Source organism: Meleagris gallopavo, chromosome Z (assembly GCF_905368555.1).
Source record: "Meleagris gallopavo chromosome Z, MGAL_WU_HG_1.1, whole genome shotgun sequence".
NCBI lineage: Eukaryota > Metazoa > Chordata > Aves > Galliformes > Phasianidae > Meleagris > Meleagris gallopavo.
Genome location: NC_139435.1, coordinates 70,549,079 through 70,574,554, shown reverse-complemented (window position 1 = coordinate 70,574,554; position 25,476 = coordinate 70,549,079). Strand labels below are relative to the sequence as shown.

Sequence of the window (25,476 nt, the reverse complement as noted above, 5' to 3'; positions counted from 1 at the left end):
GCTAAGAGCCAATCACAAGATTTACTCCACTTGTATCTAAAACTCAAGACAGTGCTGCTTGTGGAACCATAGAATGGCTTGGGTTGAAGAGCACCTTAAGCCTCCCTGCTGTGGTCAGGGTTTTAGTGCCACAGTTTGTTACTGACTGGAAGATGTCATAGTCTCTACCATGGTTTGTTTACTTTTGTAACTAGTAGCAGTTGTGCTTAATAGCTTAAGCCTGGCATGTTAGACTATTATTCCTATTTATAGTGATGCATATCTAGAGGTTTTGAAGAGTGTCCCTTTCTTCCAGCTGTATTTGCATGCCAGTTTGTATTGGTGTACATGTGGCAAGCATCGGTCTGTGCATGGCTCTTCTGAATATTTCCCATAATGATAAATTCTAGGGCTTTCAGCATTGTTAAGTTCAAAGAAAGTATTGCATGTTGGTTCAGGTGACAGTGTTAGCTGTGTATATAAAGGCTTTTGCATAACATGCTCTTAGATTCATTCTGTCAAGGAGAAAGAGGGAGACTGTATGCACAGTCTGTTCCATACTAAGCAGACTTCATTTCTAGGATAGTTTTTAGGGAGCTGCCTTAGTCAGTTGTATCACCCTCTGTGTTGACATGAATCAGGTCAACTCTTAAGCACAAGTACACTGACTGACAGGGCTTGTAAAGCTGCTCTCCTAGACCAGCAGCTTTTGGGTGTGGTTGGAGCCTGCTTTTGCAGAATTGCATTTTTTTAATGGCTGGATAAAAATCTTATTTCTTATGCTGTTACAAGCCACTGGGCATATCTATTCTAGGAAAATGAAAAGGTCAGTGCTAACTTTCCTGATAAGCTTTCTGAGAAAATGTCATTCCGGTTCATATATCAGGTAGGGGGAGTTCATTTTCAATTTGAGTGTCTTTTTAAAAATTACTTCTAGAATATCATCATCAGTGGGGAAATACAGTATTCATAACTGTGATAGTGTGTTGTCACATCACCTCATGTACTGATGAAAACTAACATGGTTCAACAGACATAGTGCTTTGAACGGTCTGTTTCCAGTATTCTTCTTTCATGTCTTTGCTCTCAAGTTACTTGGTGGTCACAGTTGTACCCTGAGTAACTAGTTTTCTGAGCAGCTGCCTGTCGCATTGGCTTCTGCAAGTTTTTTTGGGATGTCCTGAAGACATCACAAGGAAGTTAGAAGAGTGGAACCTCTCCCAGTTACTCCAGATGTCAGGGCATCTGGAGATTTCCCAATGTGTTTTTCAGCATAAGATCCGGATCTCACACCAACTTCAGTGGTAAAATCTCTAATTTAATGTTTCAGAAGGACTCATAAAGCAACAAAACAGTAAGGCTGCAGTGCAGAATCTGTGCACAGAATTCACAGCTTGTTGCCATCAGCAGTGTAGCATTTGTCTCTACATTATCCCATCAAATATTTTTGTGTGTTTGGACTCTGAATCAGGGTCATGCACTGACACATGTTAATGGTTTTGAACAGCAGCAGTTATGTAACTTCCCAATGAGGAAGCAGTTTGCTTCTTTGTAATGTATAAATACCATTTATAAATTCTATTGGCTAGTGGATATCCTTATTGCTAGTTTTCAGTCAGATCATACAAACCTAATAAGTTATCCAGCTTTAAATGATGAGGACATGTACTGGAAGAGTAAGGTACTCAAGCGCATTAGAAACATTTTTAGTATTGGAAATAAAGCCTGGTGGGTTTTTGTGCTCTAATGATGCAGTTGGTTGACAGTGAATATGGTTGAATACAGATATCCAGGAAGGGCATTAATCATGCAGAAGTAGAGGGAGCATTTCAGTCTGATCTGGAAGCCATGCTTGGCGTCTGAAAATAAATCGACACTGACCTAAAAGAGAAATAAAAATATCCCAATTGTTCTAATTTGGGGAATTAATTTTGCCCAGATATTTCAAAGGGATGATAGTCACCGAGAAAATCAGAAGGGAGTCCAGCATCAGACCAATTGATTGATGCTGAGATAGTGGACAAGTTGTGGAGAGGTTGTATGTGTGGATAGAGACATCTAAACTATTTTTCCTCTATTTTATTTACCTGTTTCCTTAGTCAGCACATTGTCATTTTTAAATGTATATTGGATTCATTCAGCTTCTTCCCAGTTTTTCTGGATTGTCAGTTTTGTTTTAAATTTCATTTTGTTCTCTTGACTCGTTCATGTGATTTAAGCAACAGTCATATTGTTGTCTTGTAATGATCAAGTGTTTGAGGTCACTTCCATGTCCAGCCAACAGCTGTAAACTTCAATTCTACTATAAACCCTCTCTGAACTCTTATGCTATATTCACATCCCACTTTGAGTTTTTGGCACCAGTTCTTGAGGCATACTTAGGCTGATGGCATAGTCCAGTTTTATCTGCAGAGTCTGATTAAGCTCTCTGCACCATAGTATTACCATATTTATCTGTCTCTTAACAGGCACTAAGAAATGTAACTTAAAATAACAATTTAAACTTCTCTTCAGGTGTCTACAAGGTTTATTTCTAGGGTAAGCTGAGGCCTTCAGGGACACAGTAATCACTAAGAATGGTGCAAGAATCTTTTTGCAAGTTTTTCTTCCTTGGGAAACCCAGAAAACCAAAAATAATAGAAGTAAAGAAAATTTCTGTATAAAAAGATCTAGAATATGTGCTTGATGAACTAATGATACCCAGTTTCAAACTCACTGGTAAGTTTTATTGTCAAAAATAAAGTAGTCCTCCAGTTGCTGGTTAAGGAACGTAAAGTAATTGCTAAGTAGGAAGATAGTATCAAAAACATTTTATTTGTAGACAGCAGCTCAGCTTTCGTGCACTGTTTTAATGTTGTGTTCATTTTCAACAGAAATCCAGATAGCTGTGTTACTTCCATTGGGGAGCTCACTTGCAATTTTATTTATCCTTTGGAGAGAACTCATCCCTCCTTTTAATAATATGGGATATGGGGAATTTTTACCAAATCAGAACCGTATCTGCAGGGCTGAATGCTGTAATAAATGCAGCCCCCCACTGACGCTGCTTGTCTGCCATCAGCACAGAGGAGGTAAATAAGCATTCACTGACCAAGTTGGGACTGTCTCTTTTCACAGGTAATTGCACTGTTCTCACCTTTATCGAGGAATCCCTTCCTGGCGAGTTTTGGGAGGGATAAGTGTCAAAGAACAGAACCATAATGAAGTACCTGTGATTGAGCAAAGATTACATTGCTCCGCTAATTCTGTAAAAACTTGTCAGTTTGCCACCCAAATAAATGCCTAGAGTGCGTAAAACATGGAGCAGAGCGACCTCTAGAAGAAAAATCAATGGCAATTCATATTTCATATGTCTATAATTGCTTGTGAGAGCATGGCAGCAGTTTGTTTATAGAGCAGCTTGTTCTACCAGGAATTCTTTCCTGACTTTTTCTTCTTTTCAGTGGTGGTGCCTCTCATGGATCGTGAGTTACGGCTAGATGCAGCAATAGAGAACTTTTATTGGTGGCGATTTTTTTTATTATTACTTTCACATTACTGTCTTCAGAATTGCTGTGTTTGAACCGGAGCACTAACCTGTCATCACAAGTACTCCATGTTCACCACCGTTTCCTTGGAAGACTCCCGATGCTGTTTTCTGTTTTCCTTTTAGTAGGCAAGGCTTTATCTTCTGTGAAGTTATTCATTTGCTAGCATTTTAGCCGTCAAACTGAACACACTGTGAGGCCTTCATTTTTAAGCCATTTCACAGAGAGACAAGGAATCTCCATCCGCTAATTTAGAGACGGAAATTTCAAGATGCCTCCCCCGCCCTCTGCTTTGTTTTTTTCATTTCTTTTTTTTAAGATGCTGTTGTAAGATTTGTATCCCCACTGAGGACCAAGATGTCATAGGGATAGAGAAAATGCCGCTCACTTTATGGATTACTGTTAGGTCAACAAAACTTTGGCAGCATTGATTAACTTGACAGTGAGTACAGCAGTACATTTATCACTTATGGCTGTGCTGTAGAAAATCTAATAAGAGGCAAACAATTCCCTTTAGAGCAGTAACAGGTTCACTGTGGCTAACGGTGCATGCACTGGAAATTTCTGACTTTAAATTATACCCTTGCTGCTAGTTGGGTCATTGACTCAAAGCTACTGCACTTTTGCTGCCATGTTCTGTATTATTAATTTGATCAAAATTGCTTTGGCTTCTATAAATGTGATCAAACTGTATATTGGAGTTCATATCAGCTTGTGTGTTTTTGAAGAAGGCATGTGGAATGAGCTTGCTCTGAGCTTGCAGGAGGGGCAACTATCTATTACAGTTAAAGGCTGGATTCTCACAAGATTATAAAATGAAAAGACTGAAGTGTTGCTCCTAAATTAATCTCCCCTTCAGATTTTTATAAACCCATGCATTAAACAATTATTTCAGTGGTTGATCAGGAGGACTTTTTTCATACATGTGATTCTGTACATTATTAATTACCAGCAGTTGCCTTAAAAATTCTCTGAATGTGTATTTATAGATAGATTTATAGACTTGTTAGATTTATAGAACCTATACTTATGTTCATACAGTTATCTTGTTTATTCAAAGAATTATGAGGAATGAATAATAAGTGATTCTTTTCTCTCCATTTATGAGTGCTGACCACTAGTTACTCTTTGGTTCTAATACCTGATTTTGGATGGGAAATTATTTTTTGTGCAGTCTGTTTATACTTATTGTAATAAATATTTCCTGGAAGTCCATGGCCAATGCTTTGGGAAGTGCCTGTGTTGCAAATATATTAAATATATGTTTTCTTTTGTTGCTGTTGTTAATTGTTCTTTTAAATAAAGGTAAGATACTATTTTCCTGACACATCCAAAAGCTTTCCTCTTCTTAAGATAAGGGCCTTGTGCCTGAATAATTGCATTCTTATGTACAAACAGGAAAGAATGAGAACATTCAAATCAGAACATACAGTGTGCAGTTTAATTTGTGGCTTTTTCTGACATATTCAACAAAATTACTGTTCAAATGACAAAGCAATTTTTTTAATGTAGGGGATAGAGCTTGCTGGAGAAGAGAGCGTTTGTGATTAATAACTGTTATTTCAAGCAGTTTGTGTTATTTTTGGAAACAGTTTAATTGGTGGGTTTGTTCTGCAGTATCTGTAAAAATGATGTTGTTTTCTTTGGTGGGAGAGAAGTATTCTACTTGAATCAATTGTCAGGAGGCGTAATGTAATAAGGCAGTTTGTGGTCTGACTAAAAGAAACACTGTGCAAAAGAAATTCCCATAGCAGTTTGTTTTTAACAGAAAAACTGAGTTCACCTGAAACATTGGAAAATATATTGAAAAGCAAGACTTAATAAGGCAGAGCAGTTTCAGTGGGTTTCTGTCCAGTGTAAGCCTTGTAATGGCTTTTATTTAACCCAGTATCTGTGCTAATGATAACATAGCTCAATTAACAGCATAACAGCAGGTTCTGTGCTACAAATTGTCAGGTAGGCTGGCATAAGTAAGGCAATAAATTGAAATAGTGTTTTTACTTTCACTCTCCATTTTTTAATTTGAAGGGCAGAAGTTGTATTTCTCACTCAGATCATACATTGGAGGCAAGAAGACACATTTCCACACGTTTTCCAGGGTTCATGCAATAAAGGAGTTACCCTACTGCCTGCCTTACTGAACAGAGACCTGATATTGATTAGCTATCACAGTGGCATCAGAACTACTCTTAGGATTCAATTTTTTTGTTGTTTTGCATATTTTATTGATCAAAAGTGGTAAATGAGCATCAAGCGTGCAAGAAGACGATGAATTGTTTACTTGCATAAAATAACCTTTCAATAAGCGAAGATGCATTGCTCACACTTTTGGTGCTGTTCTGCTGCCGAAGCAGATGGCATTCAGCTGCTATTGATTTGCTCCTATAGTTACAGAGCAGCATGTAACAGGGTATGCTCGTTTCACTGAAAGAGAGGTGAGGGATTTTTTGCCAAGGTGGCGGGCTTGAAAAAGGGAAGGGAGGGAAGGGTTTTTTTCCTGGCCTTTTTTTTTCTTTTTTTTTTTTTTGTGTGTGTGTTAAGGTTTTTCTTGAGGGAGGTGGGAAGCAAATAATGAAAAGTAGAAAGGCTTGTAACTCTGTTAGCAGCATTACAAAAACAAAAAGCAGAGTGTGCATGGTTGCAGAGAAAGGGAGAGTTACTTTGTCTAATCCTAGCACTTCCAGTAACATTAACTCATGATAAGGGCACATGGACTTGAGCAAGCAAGTGCCTGAAATTGCAGAAAGCATCAAGAACTTACTATCACAAAATCTACACCTGGCTTCTTAGTTTGTATATATTTTTTTTATTTTTTAATTTATACATAGTTTTTCTTATTCATGTGAAGACCATCAGCTCCTTTGCAAGAAAAAGTCACACTGTGATGTGCTCGGCTGGATTCTGCATACAGCTGATCTCACTGATGAGTGAAGACTTTGGTAATTTGCTGTTGGATCTTTCCAGGAAATGGTGGGATGGCAAAAAGAGCTTTTTCTGACAGTGTATTTGAAAGGGGTTTTAATCCAGTGTTTTGGCACTAAGGGATGAAAAAGCAATAACTTTGACAGATTTTAATGAAATGCAGATATATCATAAAGCACCGTGAATAGAGCAGGGGAATGATTTTCTTAGGACAAAGCACTGCACTTAACTTACAGGCTCCTTTCTGGAACAGTAGTGCTGCTGCCAGAATGGGGAGGTCCTGGGTCTCCTTTAGCATGGAAAGATGTCTAAGGAATGTTTTTCAAAGAGGGCAAACCATAGTGTTTCTTCAGAAAACAGATGCTTTAGAATCAATGTGTAATGCTGTCAGCCAAGCATTTACTGCATTGTTATGAGCTGATTGGATCTTGCTCTCCTATGGGGCTAGGGAAATGTTTTAAACATAAGAACTATTACGAACAGACATTAATTTAATGTGATCTGGAAAAGTTGGGTATATTTAAATGGAATTTTTTTGTGCACCGTGTTTCTAGAGAAAACCAGTTGCTATCACAAATTAGAATAAATACCCTTATGTTGTTCTTATTATATCCCTATGCTATCTCTTTATGCTATTAGAGCTGACTTCTGTTTTCTCAGCTATCCTGTCTTCTGTTTCTGCATGTATAAGTGGTCAAAACTGATTTTGTGATTCATTGCTTTTGTATAAGAAGCCACTTCATTAGCTCCAGAATTTGGATATCAAAGTCAGTTGCTATTGTATTAATCATTCAGCAAAAGATGAAAGAAATTCTTACCATGCATTTGCTGCTGAAGATGAGTAAATGTTGAGCAAATGCAATGTAGTATTTTCTTTTTAAGATTATTAAAATTTAACAAAAGCTTCTGAATTTTAGAACTAAGCATACCAGTTTCTTTACAGTTGCTCTCATAACATTGCAGATCCTAACAAAGTATACTGAAGTCCTTATACAGCATCAAATTTTCTGTTGAAAAGACAACCAACTCCCAAAACTCTAAAAAAAAAAAAAAAAAGCCATAAATCTGAATGTATTTGGTGGGTTTCCTCTTCTTCACCTCTGCAAAAGTGACACAATGAGTTCATTAACCCCCAGAGCAGTGAATTCCCTGTGCTTTCTGCGTTCCCTTGTTTGGACTTTGGAGTGGGCACCTGCTACTTAGTCTAATTAGTTTCAAAGGGAATGTTGAATTGTTACTCAAGAGTTTAGTCTGGCCCAAAATGTCTGACCAGAAAATATCAGGGAGACAAAATAAGTTATCGTAGGGCTGAAAAGCATTTTTGTTACAGTTCCTTCTACAAACAGTGTGGATGGAGAATCATCCACGGGTGATTTCTAGATTTTTTTGATAGCATTTGAATGAAATTGTCAGTTTTGTGGAAAGCAAGATTTGTTTGCACAGTTTACTTCCTGAGTCTTTATCAACCACCAGCAAAGCCAACAAATACGAATTAGTGCTGTTGAATATTTTTTATGATGCAAAAAGCAAAAAAGAACACTATTTCAAGTTTACTCTTAAGTCCCTTATGGGGACTCTTCAGTATTTTACTGGGGCTTTTTTTCAGTTCATTTGAACCTGCGTTTATCTGATCAGAACCTCATTATCTAACAAAAAAATGCCAACATCTACATCTGTTGCAGAATAGTCTATAGCATAACTCAGGTAGATCTCATTCAGAGAGTGCTTCTTGGGAGAGAAGAAAAAATCATCCTGCAGAGCTAGGATGAGAGCACGCTATCTTCTTATCTTCCCTTTCAAGCTCTGTGTGCAAATGGCAACCTCTCCTTCTGGGTTCCTTTTGTCAGGTAGTCGAGCAGTGGCTGGCAGGTACTTTGTATTGAGTGTCACTTCGGTGCTGTTGCACATATGGTATCTGTACAGACCTTAAACATGGTTGGTACCTTCTCTTATTGAGAAACTGCTCATCAGTGAATGTTTCGGTGGTGATAAAAAGCGGTGACTCCTTAATGTGACAATGTAGGCATTGTATTTAGAAACAATTTTTTCTGATAGATGTAGTTCCCCCTTTCTGATGGCAAACAACCACATTCTCAGTGCAGAAAGGGGTAGCTTCCTCACAGTTCTTCATAATGGGTAATACAAAGCACTATTCTATCTGCTATTCAGAAAGGGGAACACTTGCTCTTAGAAGTCTGGTTCCTCTCTCTACTTGTTTTTTAGTTAATAAGTTCTTTTGGTAACCTTTTTATCATTTCATGGGACTGTGCAGAGCAGTTCAGGAAAAGCAGGTTAATAGAAGAATGTAGACTAAAGTGCTGTAAAAGATGTGGGTTTTGGTCCCAGTGGAGACTGACACTCCAGCCTACTTACTGTAGCTGGAATGTATTGATTTTCTTCTCCCCCTTTTTAGCTGCACTACTGAATTAGGTATTGTGAAGCATCTTTCCCTGTGAAGAAAGGAAAAACTGTCATGAACTTTTTCACCCTAACAGCACAGCATTTCAAACTAACCCCGATTGAAGGGAAAAGTCTGTTAGGACTCTTAAAAACCCTAAAACACCACACCCCACACTCATTTCTCTCTCTCTCTCTCTCTCTCATGGTTGCAACCTTGAGAAGGAACAATGGGTAACTGTAAGAAATTATTTTTAAGTCTTTTTCATTAAAAAAGAAAAATTACAAAAAAAAAAAAATCTGTGAAAACAATACGTTCTGCGTTACGATCTCCTAAGGTTAGCAAAGTGGTCTTGCTCGGGTTTTCAGCAGGCTGTTCAGTCGTTGTTATAATTGGTTGATGAGTAGGTTTGGACCTAACTAGAATGCCAGTGTTCGATTTCACGGTGTCCTCTGTGAAGATATGTCACCACTTACCCTGGCTTTAGTGACAATTTTCTAAAAAGGAAACTCGTGGGAAATCATTATGCTGTTTATATGTCTCCCCTGTTGGAAAGCATTATCCTGTGATATTTTAGCACTGTTTTCCACTGCATGATGGCATCTAGCTAAGGTTAAGGCAGAACAAATCCCTTTGCAATTTTGTGACTATATTTTACTTGCTGAAGGAGAAAAGATAACCGACAATTAAGTATTTTGGATGTCACTGAGAGAACATGTGCAACCGATCAATGGCGTCCTTAGGGAACGTGATTTTATGAAACTGATAAGGTAGAAAAATTGGGATTTTTGTGATTTATGCTACATAATAATAATTACATTCTTTTGATAACAAAAAAAAGTCATTTCTGCTGATATAAACATCAGACTTTCCTTTGTGTGTGGGGGGGGAGCGAGGGGGGCTTTTGTTTTCTGTTGTTGCTTTTGGTTTTTTTTCTGAAGGATAGAGTGATTCATTAAAGCATGACAGTAATGGGTAAATGCCTTTTATGATTTCCTAAGAAAATACAGCATTTATGCTCTTGGTTCAGCAGAGATCAATGAGTTTGAAAAATGTATGGTTGGAGTCACTTCTCAAATTCGCCAGAGATTGTTTGTGATGGGTATTTTAGCTCAACAGGGTCATTTTTTTAGTAAAGAATTACATGTTCTGCTTTTTGTCTTTAATTAATCCACTTAACATACTGAGGCCTGTATTTGAAATTTATAACTACTATGTTTATAGAATTCAGTTGTATTAGAAAACCACATTACTGATAAACTAATTATGAAGTTTTATTATCGTTAAGTTTCCGGTTGCAGAACAAGCAAGGTGTAGTTGTGTTGAGAATGTCATACATTCACTTGAACTAAGGTGACTACTGAGCACCTTACATCACAAATTACAGACTGTTCAGACGTTTCACCTGCACAGCTCTTTCTTACAGATGACCAAGTCTGTAAAATCGTATTAAAGTTTTCAGTCAGAAGTCAAAAATCTGTTCTATTGTGGGATGTTGGAAATACATTAAGCTAATTACAAAAGCACTTATCTCTGATTTAACAGTATGTTTGAAGAACTTAAATGCGAAGTTGAGAACGTTTAGACTTTTCTCTGGACGCTTTGGGCTATCACCAGAGAGAGGAAATGTGTCTGGAAAGATGTCCTTAATTCAGTATGGCTGTTTTTCTGTTCCTCCCAAGTTTTGTTCTGAAAGTATACCTGTACAGCAGGTCAGTTCCTATCGTGTATTAAACAGCTGGATCATGTGCTGGCCCTTTCTTGCACTGAAGCCAGTCAAGCCAGTATATTATTATCCACTCTTTAGTATAATCCACTTATACTTTATTTTGTAAATCCTTAAAAGAATGTCACATTAAATTAATTGGAAAATCCTCTTTTTTTCTTTTTTCTTTTTTTTTTTGTGAACTACATTTGGTCGCTGCAGGTTATCAGGATTTGAGTTGACATGATGCATACCATGAACAAGAAGTGGAAGGAAATAGAAAATAGAATGCAGTATTCATCATCTAGAGTGAGCAGGAGCAGCAGCAAATAGGTTCATAACAGCTGCCAAGTGCTTTCCTTTTATACAACAACATATTCTCATTTTCTTTCCTGGCAATCACTGCTCTGTGCAGCAGCATCAGCAGGCAACTTTTCTTTGGGACAAAGCTGCCAGGAGGTGCAGATATGAGGCTGCACACAAGTGTTGGGTGCCCTTAAGCGTCTTTAAACAACTTTTTATAGCTGTCCATTTTAGTATAATTAATGAGATGACTTTATTTGAGCATGTTGTGGACATTGTTATGCAGTTCACACACCCTCTGAATGCGTATCCACTCCTCCTCCTGTGCATAACCCAACTGCAGAACAAGATAAATTTTGCAGCAACAGGATGCTGATTTTACAGAATGCAAATGAAGTGCATTTTTAATGCAGCATCTTCATATAGAGGTGAAGTGAAAGGCTTAAAACCTGCCAACCATTCAGATCTTTCTGTTTCTTCTGTAAAAGTTGTTAGATCTGTTACAGTCTAGAACAGAAAATAGCATTTTTCCCTGCTGTTTATTTAACTTGTTAGTGATGGTGTCAGCTGTGGAAGAAATGTAGATTCTAAATTCATATCTGCAAATGAAACATGAAAAAAGAACCATTTATCAAATAGCTTTGTTTCCAAATGCTTCTCTTTAGATCTCTGCACACTGTACGTAATGTTTACATGAGTGAGGTTTTCCTTACACAGATAACCAAAATGTCTGCTATAAAACTTCAGCATGAAGTGCTTTGAGACTGGAGTGGATGACCTCTACAAGTCTTTTCCAGCCTCAGTTCTTTGTGAGCATGTTATCCTCTACATGTTGTTGCACTCTCCTAGTGATAGTACAACATTGGAATACATGCATGGGAAGAAGTTATCTGCCTACAGGCAAAGTAGCGTTCCCTCCTTCCACTATTGGTGTTTCTTCTTTAGATTTGTTTCTTCTGATAGAGAATGTGAACATGAACATAACGAACAGGAATAGCTTTGCAGCCACTTGTATATAACCATTTATTTATAAATCTAGAGAGGTTTCTTCTATGTGTATGTTTGTTCTAGACCAATAGTGCAATATTTAACATGTAAAAAAAAAACCTCTTGATTTTCTGTTGTCCCTTTTTTTTTCATTTATTACAGACAGTCATTTTAGAAAATGAAGAGCTCCCTAAAATATTTCTCGATTTCCTGAATGTTCGACATGTACCTACCCTGCCAAAAGCAGAAAGCTGTGGGTAAGCTCTCATCTACTGAAAAATAAACGGAGGCCAGAACGCCCATGTCCACTCAGTGCTGATGCAATTTCATTGATTTAAAATGGTCTTGCTGCCAAATCTTAACGCTTAAAATAAATGGGCATTAGGTTCACTTAATTGTGTTTATATATCCTCAAAATGTGGTAAAATAAATCCAGATTCTTATAGGGCAGAAGCAAAGTTTAAAGTAGAATTCTTGGAAAGTAAAGAGGAGATAAAATAGGCTTTTCTCATAGTTCTTAAAGTATCAGGTGAATTTTAGAAGATATTCATAAATACTTCCTGCATAGAAAGCACTTGTTTGTGTGTGTTTTACGGTTAAGTTTAATATTTGGTCAAAGTAGAAATTCATTCTGTGGTCATTTCTGTGTTCACCCTCTCTGGGTTTGAAAAGGGATCTTTCACTTCTCCAAAGACCCCAACAGCCCCTCTGCCCTCTTCTGGTAAGGATTTGTTCCTGGGGTTGAAAAGAGGCTCATGTTATGATAATGGTGAGTGTAGAGAATTTCCAAAATCAGTGTGACCAGAAGTTGTGTTATCATCTGCAGGTTTGTAGGGAGAAGCATTTCTGAACCTGGCATGGTTGGGACTTCCAGCAGCATTGTGGTGTTGTCCCTTTTCCTCTTTAGAGAATATTCTATATGCCTGCAGTGGAGAGAGAGTGGGTTGGAAAACAGACAGGTTATGGTGGGACCCTCTTGATGTAGAGGAGCCTTGGGTCCAGAGTAGTCTCTGAAGGTCAGAGGTCTGATCTTCAGTAAGCTTGTTGTCTCCATTAAAGCAGAAGTGTGATCCACACTGCTGAGTTGTGGAGACAAACCAAAACCATTGTGACAGATGGAAATCCAGAAAGGAACTGGAGAGGAAAGGATGGTCCTCTAGTTACTTCTGCATGGGAATAAATCTGCTGCTGGTTTTCAGCAGGAAATCCTTTCAGCAGTTTCTTAAACCATTCCCTACCTCCCTATGTGGGCATTTTCATTAAGATAAGTTAAGGTCTACATTGTAAACCATGATTTTTCCCAGAGAATAATTGCTTTGCCATTCTAAAAGTGACCAGTAATATACTGAAATTACTGTTCAGTTATGGCACAGCTAATGCTAAAGATCTGTAGGGATGATTCTACTATAACACTTTCATACAGTGCTTTTGAGGGTGATATGTAGTAGTGAGTATGCTCCATGTGCAGTCAGTGTGATGTTATCAGCCACACTACCCTCAACAGCTAAAGAAAAATGTATATACTAAATCTATATTGTCCATAAATAAATGATCAGGCATTAGTAATACAGGGACAAGCTGGCAGGCTTGTAGCATTCACTTGTAGTTCATGGTATCAGCCAGTGCCCCAAGTGGGATTGCACCCCTGTCACTTTATAGGTAGATATGGCTGTGAACCCATTGGAGGAGAGTGGATGCTTACATTTCCAAGCAGTGGTAAAATAATAAGGCCTCCTTCATTAGGTGCTCTCACTGCACTGTTACGCAGCTACAGACCATAGGAAGAGTGCTCCTTTTGATGGTTCCTGAAGGGTTTGGGTTGGTTTATTTTTTATTATGGAGTAATTTTATTAATTTTATTGTAATGAAAGTTTCCTTTCACTTTAATTGCAGCTCTTTTGATGAAACAGAGTCTGAAGAATCAAGGTGAGCTCTATTCTTACTCCTTCTGTAAGGTCAGGTTCAAGAACTACTTGAAATGATGGGCACTTGCTGTGTTTTCCTTACAGTTGTCAAAATTAAGAGTAGTTTAGCACTATAATAGGATTTATTTGTTACATGTCATGGCTAGTTTTGTCAGTTGCATTAGCTCTATCTATCTCTGATGTCACTTGAGCACGCCTTAACGCTTGTATTGAGAGATTTCCTACAAAACCCCCTATTCTAAAGGAGCAGAGCTGAAGGTGGCAGCTGGGAAGGCTGTGAATGGAGCCTGCCTGCAGCAGCAGCACACATGATGCAGCGTGGCTCTAAGCAGCCTGGCTACTTGTTTGTCAAAGCTGGTTTGTACAATGCTCTTTTTACTTTTCTCCAGTACCGACATCTCTGTTCTTCATCTTTGCAGCAAACTGTCCCACCAGCCTGTGCTGCTGTTCCTGAGGGATCCCTATGTCTTGCCTAAAGCCAATGGTAATCAAACTTGTCATCTGTTAACAGTGCTGTATGACCTGCCCTGCTCCGTGCCAACCGCATTATTATTAATACAAGCCAAGTCAAACAACACTGGTCTAAAACCTAATAACCTGCCAATAAGACAATAGCTCTTGAGTGAGAAACCATTATAGCTCAGGATGGGGAGGGTGATTTATAAAAGGGTGGATTTTTTCTCCTAGTTGTTTCTCAGACAAATCTACTGAGAATTCAAATCAGAAGACTGAGGACATTGGTTCTCTTTTTTTCTTGTTGACCCTTGGGGCTGCTTTGCCTGAAGGATTTGAACTTAGGGGCCCAATCCTTTGTAAGTGCTTTTTCCCTAAACATCAGTCGATCTGCTGTGAGCATGTTTGTATTTCCATTTGGATTATTACTATTTCTTATCATTTATAACCTCTAGAGCTCTTGAGAGGAACAAAAAAAAAGTATACTTTTAAACATAATGGATGTGTTCACAGAGCATTTATGTTAGTCTTCATCTCTTAATATGTTCTTCAAAAGAGCGTTTGAAATAGCTTGTTGTAAACCTTTTTTCCTTTCATTTTTTTGAAAGTTCTTTACATTATTAATTCAGAGAGCATATATTCTGTTCTCTTGATAAAATCAAATATGTGCAGGGATTAAAAAAAAACATTTTTATACTGTGTTCCACCCAGATGTCATCTTATTGTGAGAACTGTTACTTCTACTAAACCTTGTATTAAAACATTAGTTTAGTGAGCCATATTGCTTACCTTAGTCTTACTGTGTAACGCTTGTCTTGATTGCAAACTTGGATTCATCTAGAAGGGAATGTAAATTAAGAATGTCATTCACTTGTGAACTATTTCTGAGAGATAAAATGGACTTTATGTAATTATCTTGAAATACAAAGACAGTGCTTAAATGTTTCCAGCCCTCGTGTAAGGGTTTGCTGCAAGACCTCTGCTCAAGGATTTGCTATTTTGTGATGATGTTTATCTTCCTTCCCTAATGTGTACACTGAGTCAGGCTGAAATTCCTTCTCTGGAAATCATTAGTAATTTTCTAATGAATTTTCTAACTATACAGTTTTGCTGACACAAAGGACTTTCAAGGCCTTTGCTAAGGCATTCTTTTTTTCATTTTGACATACAGTATTTAGGATTTCATATGGCAGGTGAATATTCTTATTTGAAGACCCTAAAAGATAAAATTCACTTGCAAATTATTCTCTATTTTAATGTTTAATGAATTAAAACACCAAGTAGAATGCCAGTTCTAGCATTAAAAAATGAGGGGAAAAAAACAGTCTCCACATTCAGAGGCTCTTCTGTGCTGGCTCAGCTTATCCAGAAAGAAAACAATTTACACAAAAAACCACTGCCTTTAAGATTTCTTGCTTGTCAGTTCAAACCATGGAGAAAGTGCAGAGCTTTCTATAACGTTGTCTCTGATCAGTTTCCACTGTGATGGATTCCTCTGCAAAAAGCAGACGGAGCTACTCCAACTGACGAAAAGTGAGTTAGCAAATAACTATTCATCGCATTCCCTCTTTGAAGAAGGTCAGTTACGACAGTTGTTTAGATCAGAAGTGGAGTTAATCCTTCCTGAGTACAGGAGTGCTCATGTTAACATCTTTTGAAAAAAACAGCAAACTGCATATTTATGGATTTTAATGAAGTAAACAGCTGATTTTTGAGTATAATGCACATTACTTGTCTTTATTAAAAAAAAAAAAATTATTATAGTGTTGTCATGATTGTAATGACTTCAGGCATTGTTGTGTTGCTAGATGACTTCCCAAAAATTAGATTTACTATTACATACTTCATTGGTTTTCAGACTTATTTTTCATGGCTTAGCTAACCCAGAAGTGCATGAGTCCCTTTGGTTTTGTTTGTTTGTGTGAGGTGGTCACTTTTTTCTTTTTGGAGAGTTAAAAAAAAAAAAAAAAAGACCAATTGCTTTTACTATGAAGAAAAAAGGAAAAACCTAAAACACTGCAAGACTAAAATGGTACTGCAGAGGCTGAAAAACAGAACCTCAGATTTACTGTCACTGGGTTGAAAATTCTTCGGATAATTCTCTAAGCTATATAGGTATCATATACCTGCAGGATTGTGCTTCATCATAGTAATAGATTTAATTTAAATTAACTTGCTTAAAAAAAGCCACAAAGCCTCACAGCAGGCCTGATGGTGCAAAGATTTTTATTTTTTTTTAATAAATGCTCATTTTCCTATATGTTCTCTGTGGTATCCTACATATTACATCAGAACAAATACAAGCAGTTTGCTGGAACCACAGCACTCAATTTAGAAGGGAAACATCAGACTGCTTTTGGCAGTGAGTTTTTAATAACATTAATGATAATAGCAAAGTGTTATCTGGGTAATTTGGGGTAGCTGAGCTCAGCTTGCAGGACTTGGGGAATTGTTACAGGGTTCTAAACATTAACAAATAATTTGTAGTGATGATTTGCCATGAGAAGTTAGAGAACACTGTGTTCTCTGTTCTTTATGGTGGAAGGTGCACCTTGTGGCAGGATCCTAAGATACTTTTGTATGTTGAGCCTGTAATACATTCAAATCATCAGTGTTAATATGGAATGAGGTGCAGTGTTTAAGCAAATGAGGATGTATTGTTTTCTTACTGAGTCCAAGTCTAATTTTTGCTCACCACTTAATGATACAAGTAAAAGGACAAGGGATAGAATCTAATTTATCAAGTATCTGGGGAGTTTTGTGAATGTGGCATCTGCTTTATCTGGGCGTGCCTTAGGCTCATAGCCAAAGGAAGAAAACTGGTTAGGGTGGAAAGTTATCCATCAGAAATAGTCTGATCTTTGGGTAGGCTCATTCCTAGTGTACTAGCAATTCTGAGGTTGTAAAATGTAAAATCAGAAATTCTTACTCCTCATGCCTGGTAATTTAAGTCAAATTCATTGCCAAAAAGGTGGGAGTTGGCTAGAGAGTGTGTTTGCTTCAGTAACGTAATTCCTGGTGTTCCTCTGTGTGGGTATTTTATTGCCTTTCATCAGGTAATTTCTTCATGTTAAATGTAGCATGAGAATTTAAGTGCTAGCATCCCACACAGCTAAGAACATAGTGGCTTTTTTTTTTTTCCTTAATATATGATAGGATGACTTCTTGTGTTGATTGGTCACTCTGAAATTTTCCTCTCTCACATAACCATCTGCATGGTAAAGGCATCCCCAGCTCTCCTCAGCCTAACCATCTTTTGCTGTAAACCACAGTGGAAAAAGAGCTTTGAAGTATTCCCAGTAGCACTCTTGGAATTCCTTCAAGTATATTGAGATTTTGTTAGAAATTGAATTGCCAGTGTAATCCATCTTCCTTGTGAGAAGAGATTCAGATAAAGAGTGGGAGCCCAGCAGCATTAAGTATGAGAGCATCCCTTTAAATCAATAAGCTACAAATCTGGCAGCGGATTCATGCAGTGCCCAGTGCTGCGCCAAAGTGGCTTTAGTGCTGAAACAGCACTACTAAAAGCACATCCCCAACGTGGATAAGCAGTTCAGTGATGCAGTAACACGGGTTAGACTAGGCCTTAACCAGTTAAATTTGACAAGAACGCCTGTCCTGTACTGACATAGATAACAAAACCAGGTTTTCTGTTTTTTTTTTTTTTCAGATAACTTTCCAAATGTGGTTATAGAAGGCATCCTACATGGAATATTTTATCCTCATTTACTGCCAAGGTAGAAGAGATACATGGCTAGAGGAAGCTGAAGCAAGTTTCCAAATAACATTTATTGAAATTAGTAAGAAGAAAATTGTGATGTGATTGTTGTGCTCAAAATCAAGAGGCACAACCTGGGTTTAACAAGTGTTACTTTTTTTTTTTTTTTTTTTTTAAATGAGTGTCACTACTGTTGCTGCTTTTAAAAAGATATGGAAACAACTATACAGAAGGTAGTTATACCTTATTGATAGACTCTCTAACTATTTAACACTACAAACTGAACATCATACACTGAGTTACATTACTCTTTGAAAAGAATTAAAAGCTGTACTAATATTTTCTACTGTTTCTATCCTAAATTTCACTAAACCTTTTTGCACCAGGCTTTTTCTCAGCACATGGACCCATTGCTGGCAGTGGATGGATTAAAAGTGCTAGCACTCAAGTGAGTGCATGAGAAACTGAAGAACTATTCATTTTTCTTAAGTTATTTTCAATTTGCTTCTTAATTATTGGTTAGAAAAGAACCTGTGCAGGTATGTGCAGTTGCCATGAGAAATCAAACTTGTATATTCTGAAATACATAGCTTTCTTTTAGAAAATTGTCCAGATTTCAGTCACAATGATGTTATCTACCAGGGGATCTTACATGGCGTTTATGCACCTCACTCAGTTATGACATATAATCTGTGTGTTCTTACTCTTTATTTTGCAGACTGTATTCTGTATCTTAACATTTTATGAGTCACAGAGCATACAACTCTGTGGAAGCTGAAGTTTAATTAAGTAGTAACATGGTAAAACTCATAAATATATATATATATACTTGTGTGTATATATATTCAGATTTAACTGGAAATTGCATGTGTGCTACTGGAGATCACAAAATAAATTACTAGAATGTGGATGTATTGCTTCAATGTATTTTGTTGTGCATTTTTTTCAAATAAGAAATTTCTCAGGTTATCAAAGAGGTCATCACATCTTCACGTGATGCACAGGAACATATAGTTGCCTGTCGATTTAAAACCCACAGTACCACACTTGCTATCTGAATACATTATACTCATGGAATAGGGAAACTGAACTTGAACACAAAATCAGTAACTTCAAAGCTAGGCACTACCAGAACTCTGATCCAGGAGGCACATATATTGCCTTCTGCTGACTGACTACAAAATCTGCCTTAAAGCTGCTTGGAAATGGTGAAGTTTAGGTTTGCTTAAAAAATCAACTGTGACTGCAAGACTTGTCAATGTGACAGATCTTGCTTTCCTGTCTGGGGGATCCACCTACAGGAAAGCTTTCAGGTACGAGTAGAAAGCAAATTAGGTGAGAGTATGAGAAACTGTTGCTTTTCCTTCCAGACTTCATTTCCCAGATTCTTACCTGCAAAGACTGGGGGGGGGGAAGCACAAACTGAGTAGATGTAAAATGGTAGTCTGATTGCCTAATAGTAGGCAAATTTAGACACCACCTTCAAGCTTTCCTGAAATAATAGAATCACTAAGATTGGAAAAGACCTCTAGGACTGTCCATTTTCTGACAATCATACTTAGTGAGACTGACCTGCTACTTTCTGATTACAGGATTGTCATCTGAATTCACTCCTTTTTTTGAAAGACAGTAGAACTTCATCTGACATGTTAAGGAAATCTGCCACTCTGCTCAAATCTTAAAACCTCTTCTGAAAAGCAGCACCCCTGCATGGTTTGCAGACTCAAATGAAGTGGAAGAAAGCAAAAAGGGAGAGGAAAAAAAAACAAAACTCTTCATTAATTGTTTATTTGAAATGAAAGTTTATTTATTCAAAACATTTCTGTACTTCTTTTCCCCAGACACACGTATTTTAAAAAAGCTGATACTTCTACAAAAAACAACATTTTCAGTTGAAAATGCAGTAACAAATATTGTGAAAATTTCCAAAGAATACAAAATGACTATTTCAAGCCTTGAAAAAAGGAAGCACTTCTACAGTCTTTCATGAGAGACTTTCAGTAAGCTCTAGGAATGTGCAGGCTTTGTCCTAAGGCCTGACAGCCCCATCCAGCTGTTACGCACAGCCCTATCTTTATGCAGCTAGCAACTTAGGAGCATCACCCTGCTTATAGCTTAGTGTGTTTTAAGGAGAAAACTCAATAGATAATTGAGATCAGTCAAATAACTTAGACCTCAAAGGATCATGTTGTACTTTCCACTCTGAGTACTGGTCTCACCAGTCATCTACTTCCACTACGAATGGTTCCTTTACAGCTATTTTGCCACTGTTCACAATCACGCAGTCATGAAGAGGGCGGTCATGTTCATCGGTCTGCTGAAGTTCTATCAAGTGGACCACAGACTGTAAAAAATAAAGCACAGATCAGTTGGATCAAGGCAACAGATCAAAGTAGTTATTTATAAAGGACAAAATTCAGTTAGAAATACTGAGTACTCATTTTTTGTTATCTGCCAGTTCATCTAGACTAAAACTTAGTTTAAAAAAAAAAAAAAATTGAAGAGAGATTTAAACTTCTGAGCTCCTAAGAATTGAATTGGATTGTCAGGATGGGATGAGAGGGAAGTGTTCTGATGAGGTCTGCAAACTCCTGGTGCAGCAGGTCGTGTCTCCTCACTCATTTCGAAACATAGATTAAACAGAGAAATACGTTACATGAAGCTAAAGGGAAAAGTATAATCAGTGGGAAATAACACTTCTGAACTTGCATACTGTTTGGCCCTTGCAGTGATGCATTTAATCAGTTTTGCTGCTGTGCAGACATGGAGGATACTGACTCATGTTTACTTTTTAAACAGTTCTGAATATACGTTTGTGTACCTCACACTCATGTGCCCTAACAACTAAAGAGTTACCTACAGCTTGCATAAATATAATTATTTCATGGCTAGCAGCATTACTAGCAGGGGGACCTGAACTTAACTCTGCAGTCCACAAAGTTGCCAATGCTGAGTTAATTGGCTAGTGATCTGAAGCAAGAGTCCAAAGGGATGTTTTCAGTTTCTATTTACTTCTGCAATCATCCATCATTTGGTATTTCAGTTCTAAATCTCCTAGCTTCAAGCTCTTCACATCTGTTTTCTACCAAATACACATTAGATTAACACTCAGTTGTTCAAGATGGCTCTAAGTTACACTAACCAATATAATGCAGGAGAATATTTTCCTGAATTATTTAGCTTACCATTCCATCAAGGACTTTGCCAAATACTACATGTTTTCCATCTAACCAGGAAGGCTTTGTCACACTGATAAAGAACTGGGATCCGTTGCTGTCTGGGCCAGAATTAGCCATGCTAACCCATCCAATTCCATAATGTTTCAGCTTGAAGTTCTCATCTGGAAACTTTTCTCCATAAATGCTTCTTCCTGTGACATAAAAAAAGTTTTTGTTTTTTTTTTAAAAGCAAGTAACGACAAACAACCCATAACCTTGTTAAAAAATGAAATGAGCACAAAGTCAGGACTTAAAAGATTGATCATTTGAGTAAGCCCAACAACGTCACTGCTGTGATTCTTAACTGAAAAAGTTCTGCATGTAGAGAAAAGTATAAGGTGAACTAAAACACCAGATACATGGAAAGAATATTTAAATCTAGTGATGCTTTATCCTCTGAATTTAACAAGCAAACTCAGTATCTTCAAAGATCATACTAAAATACACCACTGAGCAGCAGTGATACTTCATCTCAGCAAATTCAAACTGCATCTTTATGGCCAATAAAAATAAGGTAGCCATGTTTTGTGGCAACTTCTACTTTGTGTATTTCTGCAACACTTTCTGCATAGTATACTTTTGTATTTTGCCTTAGACCTGTTTATGAAGACTAGGGAAGCTAGTGTCACAGACTCCATGTGTATCTGTAGAAGCATTATGTAAGAATTTTGGTGTTTTAAAAAGGTTCAGAAAACATTAGTCATGGTTAAACTACTGTAACTTTGAAAAGAGAATGCTGCTGCACTTTCTGTTTGCACAGCGCTTATGGGGATGCTGCCCCAACACACCAGTAGCTATCCCAGCAAACAATACTAGCAGGCAAACAAACATTGCCTACCTTTAATGCTAAAACTTTGTCTTTGATATTTTAGCCTTCCCCACTGTTTGCTGCAAGGAAAAGGAATGTGTTTTCCATTCTGTCCCAGCGGGGAAATCACTAAAACTGCACGCAGACAGTTCAAATCGTAGCACCTGATGAACACACATGTAAAGGAAGAGAAGAAATCAGCTAGAATGCATGCAATGCAAGAGATGCTGCACTAGGACTGCTCTCCTGAACTGGCTGATGTGGTCTTCTGGAGGTTCAGGAGGCAGTTATAAATTTAGTAGAAGAAAAAAGAGAGAGTGCATGACACTCATTTCAATTTCTCTGTCCCTGCTTTGGATTTCCCTCCTGCAGCACTTTTCAGAATGTTCCACAGAAATGGCTGAGCTGAGGAAAGGGAGGTGAGACTACTCTTTCCCTTTTCTCCTACCTTCCCTCTGAGTGCTTTCCTTGCTTTGTTGCAGATTAGTTTGCTGCTGGGTGACTGAAATTGTCCACATACACATGCAATCAGGGAAGCAGTGCTGTTGCAAAGCAGAGCAGGGGAAGGGTGGAGATGGCTGTAGGAGCTGCTCAGCTGCTCAAAGGGCTTGCCATGCAGCCCATTGTGCAAAGACAGGCATCCTGACTGAGGAAAGTCACAGACAGAAAGGGCTATGTGCAGAAACTGAGGACAAAGGAAGGTCCACGTACACTTTTATTTGGTAACCCACATTTGTGCATCTTATCTTCCAAAATGCCTGGAAAAGAACTAGCTGCTTCTAAAATAAATGTTTTTTTCTCGTTTATGGGAGTTGAAAGAAAGGAGGAAAATGCTCTTTTATCCATCTTTTCAGTAGACCCTCAAAGAAAGGAGAGAGAAAATATGTTACCTCCTGATCCATCTCCAGCTGTAAAGTCCCCTCCTTGAATCATGAAGTCTTTGATCACACGATGAAATTTACTTCCTTTGTATCCATATCCTCTCTAAGAAAATGAAATAATTAACGTAACACACAGTTCTGTATGATCATATGGAAATGTACACATGGTGAGTGGTCAGCTTTCAGAGAACATACCACCACCTGAGCCAAATACTGGCAAGAAACAAACAGCAGTGAAATGCAGGTGACTGCAGCCAGGGTACAGGTCTGTCTGACCAGTGTTGACCACAGTGTCTCTGCATGGCACATCTGCAGGGCAGGGCCACATCATGGTGCTGACAGCCAGCCCCAGTGACATCTTGTGAATCAACCTGCAAAGACTTCTGTGTCTCACACAGCAGAGCATGGCCTTGGGAATGGCACTCTCGCACTGACTGCACTGAGTTGAAGTGGACATTTCACAAGCAAAATGGCATTTGAATACTCATTCCCCACTCCAAACTTCAGCACACAAAGGAAGAAAACTGCAAACCTACTTCTCCAGTTGCCAGCACGATGAAGTTCTCCACCGTCTTTGGGACAACCTTTCCAAACAACCCAATTGTAATTCTGCCAACATCTCTGTCTCCAATCTTCACGTCAAAGAACACCTAGATGTATTTGTGAAGAAAAGAGATGCAAACATGAACAATGGTAAGAAATAGCCTCTGGGGTGCTCACAATTAATATTACAATCCTCAGGTGCTAGTTTCCTTCCAGTTTCCAAAACCAGATTATGCAGTGGGAAAAGGTGGGAAGAAAACCCTGCAGCTCCGCAAGGTGTCCACTCCCCACACAGCAACCCAAAACTGCCTGGAGGAAGAAGCAGGCTGCAGTAGGTAGCTGGATGCCTAAAGTCTTCTACGTGTGTGTTGCTAAAAAACGTATGTGGAAAAGACATAAGAGTTAGGAGGCATAGTTCAGAATATCTGTGTGTGTCTACGAACAGCAAAACTGTTCAATTAAATAGGAGCAGCTGTCAGGAAATGAGGAGTTTTAAGTTCTGAAGAAGTTACATAAAAACTATTACAACTTCTAGGAAACAGCAGTGTGTAGTCCTGTGATGTGGTATTTGCTGTTCTTCACTGCACTCAACCAAATATTACTAGTCTGCAACTCTAAGAAATTAGTCCAATTATGATAATAAATGACTACAGACTCTCCAATGTCAATGCCTCTTTCATGCTTTCCTACCAAACATTTCTACTGTTTCTTCTTCTTCCATGTGGTTTTGACTGTTGAACTCCTGGCTAATGTTACGAAAGCTTTGTAAAGAAAATAACATTCCTTTTGACACACCTCATTCATTTTCTTGGCACTTGGCACCAAATACTTGTACTTATTAGATGTGTGGCTTCCAAAGCATTAACAACAAACTTTCCCTAATTTCCTGGCATTTTTATAAATGCATCTCTCTTCATTTTGCAGTCAGCTCTCTTTAGGTATGGGCGTAGAGAAAAATAAAAAAACCTGTGCAGGTTTTCTAAACACACCTTATTTTCTATGGAGATCTTGTCCAGGCAGGGTGCTAGTGACGCAGCCAAGGCTGCCAGCAATGCCTGCTGGCAGTAGCACTATCAAATGTGTCCACACAGCACTGGAGACAAGGCAAAGCTCCTATCTGAGCTGAGGCCAGGCATCAGGCTTCACAAGCGGCAGAGCTGCACATGAAAATGCCTGTTCTACTCGAAACATTATGAAATGTGTCCTAACACCCAACCCGGATCTCCCGGCCACAACCTGGGGTCACTACCTCTCTTCAAGTCCTTCGAAAAGGGAAGGAAACGTCGCTGAGCCGTCAGACGCTGCAGCTTCAGACTTGCAGGGACAGAAGCCGAAGTTAGAAATCGCCGTAACGGGGCAGGCGACGGACACAGGCACGGCACGGCGTGCGCTGCGCTCCGCCGCAGAACGGAGCGGGCAGCGGGACGGCCCGGCTCACCGCCCGCGGCACCGGGATGGGAGCGAGCGCACAGCAAAGCCCCGGCAGGCAGCAAGAGCCAGCTCAGAGCTCTACGCGTCATCACACCGTGCGATACGTTCACGGAAACGGTGACGCCGCTCCGCGCCGCGGCGAGGCGATGGCAGCACCGACACGGGGCGATAGGACGGGCGCCGAGACACGCCACGCCGCTCCTCGGGCTCTGCCGCGCGGTATCCCGCCGCAACGAGCGCGGCGCGGCCTCCGAGCACCGCTCCTCGCGGACGAGGCGAGACGGGCGCAGCTCGCGGGCCGCCCCAATGCAGAGCGACGGACCGACCGTTTCCCGCCCGGCCCGGAGTCACCTTGGCCGTCACGCTGGGTCCCCTCCTCCTCAGCCCCTCGGCCGCCGCGACCAGCAGGCAGAGCCAGGCGATGGCGCCGAGCGCCGTCCGCCCGCAGGACATGGCGCGACCGAACGCTGCGGCGCCTGCGCCCGACGCCGGGCGGCTCCTCCCGCGCCATGTGGCGGGGGGGCCCTCAGCGTTGCGCCGCGCGGCCGGCGCTGCCCCGCTTCGCTCCAGGGGAGGGGCGGCGGGCAGAAGGCGGCCGCCCCGCTCCGGCCGGGACGTCTTCCTCGGGGGGGTCGGCCGCCCGCATCGGAGTCGCGGCCCCGCTAAGGGGAGATGGGG

The 25,476-nt window shown here is 39.3% G+C and overlaps 2 protein-coding genes across 10 annotated transcripts in view; one reads left to right on the top strand and one right to left on the bottom strand.

Moving 5' to 3' along the window:
- SNX24 (sorting nexin 24) overlaps positions 1–18,825 on the top strand; it is a 76,288-nt gene extending 57,463 nt beyond the window's left edge. For all 9 annotated transcript variants that reach the window (XM_085214243.1, XM_085214245.1, XM_085214250.1 and 6 more), the window contains 4 exons: positions 11,984–12,078; positions 13,715–13,747; positions 14,166–14,230; positions 17,870–18,825. In XM_085214243.1, coding sequence (XP_085070369.1) covers positions 11,984–12,078; positions 13,715–13,747; positions 14,166–14,230; positions 17,870–17,940 — 264 coding nt within the window. In that variant the 3' untranslated portion in view covers positions 17,941–18,825. The remainder of the gene's footprint in view (positions 1–11,983; positions 12,079–13,714; positions 13,748–14,165; positions 14,231–17,869) is intronic.
- An 874-nt stretch (positions 18,826–19,699) lies between these two features.
- On the bottom strand, positions 19,700–25,389 carry PPIC (peptidylprolyl isomerase C). Its single transcript, XM_085214242.1, has 5 exons — positions 25,150–25,389; positions 23,361–23,474; positions 22,834–22,927; positions 21,103–21,287; positions 19,700–20,261 (listed from the first exon to the last, which is right to left on the bottom strand). Exons 1-5 carry the CDS (start codon positions 25,249–25,251, stop codon positions 20,133–20,135), a joined length of 624 nt encoding a protein of 207 aa, XP_085070368.1. The 5' UTR covers positions 25,252–25,389; the 3' UTR covers positions 19,700–20,132.
- Positions 25,390–25,476: the final 87 nt, after the last annotated feature.

Excerpts from the sequence above, each read along its gene's own strand:
- PPIC (XM_085214242.1), bottom strand. The coding sequence starts at position 25,251 with ATGTCCTGCGGGCGGACGGCGCTCGGCGCCATCGCCTGGCTCTGCCTG. Across the intron at positions 23,475-25,149 it reads GACCCAGCGTGACGGCCAAG|GTGTTCTTTGACGTGAAGAT; the intron begins GTGACTCCGGGC and ends AAATACATCTAG. Across the intron at positions 21,288-22,833 it reads AGCTGGAGATGGATCAGGAG|GAAGAAGCATTTATGGAGAA; the intron begins GTAACATATTTT and ends TTTATGTCACAG.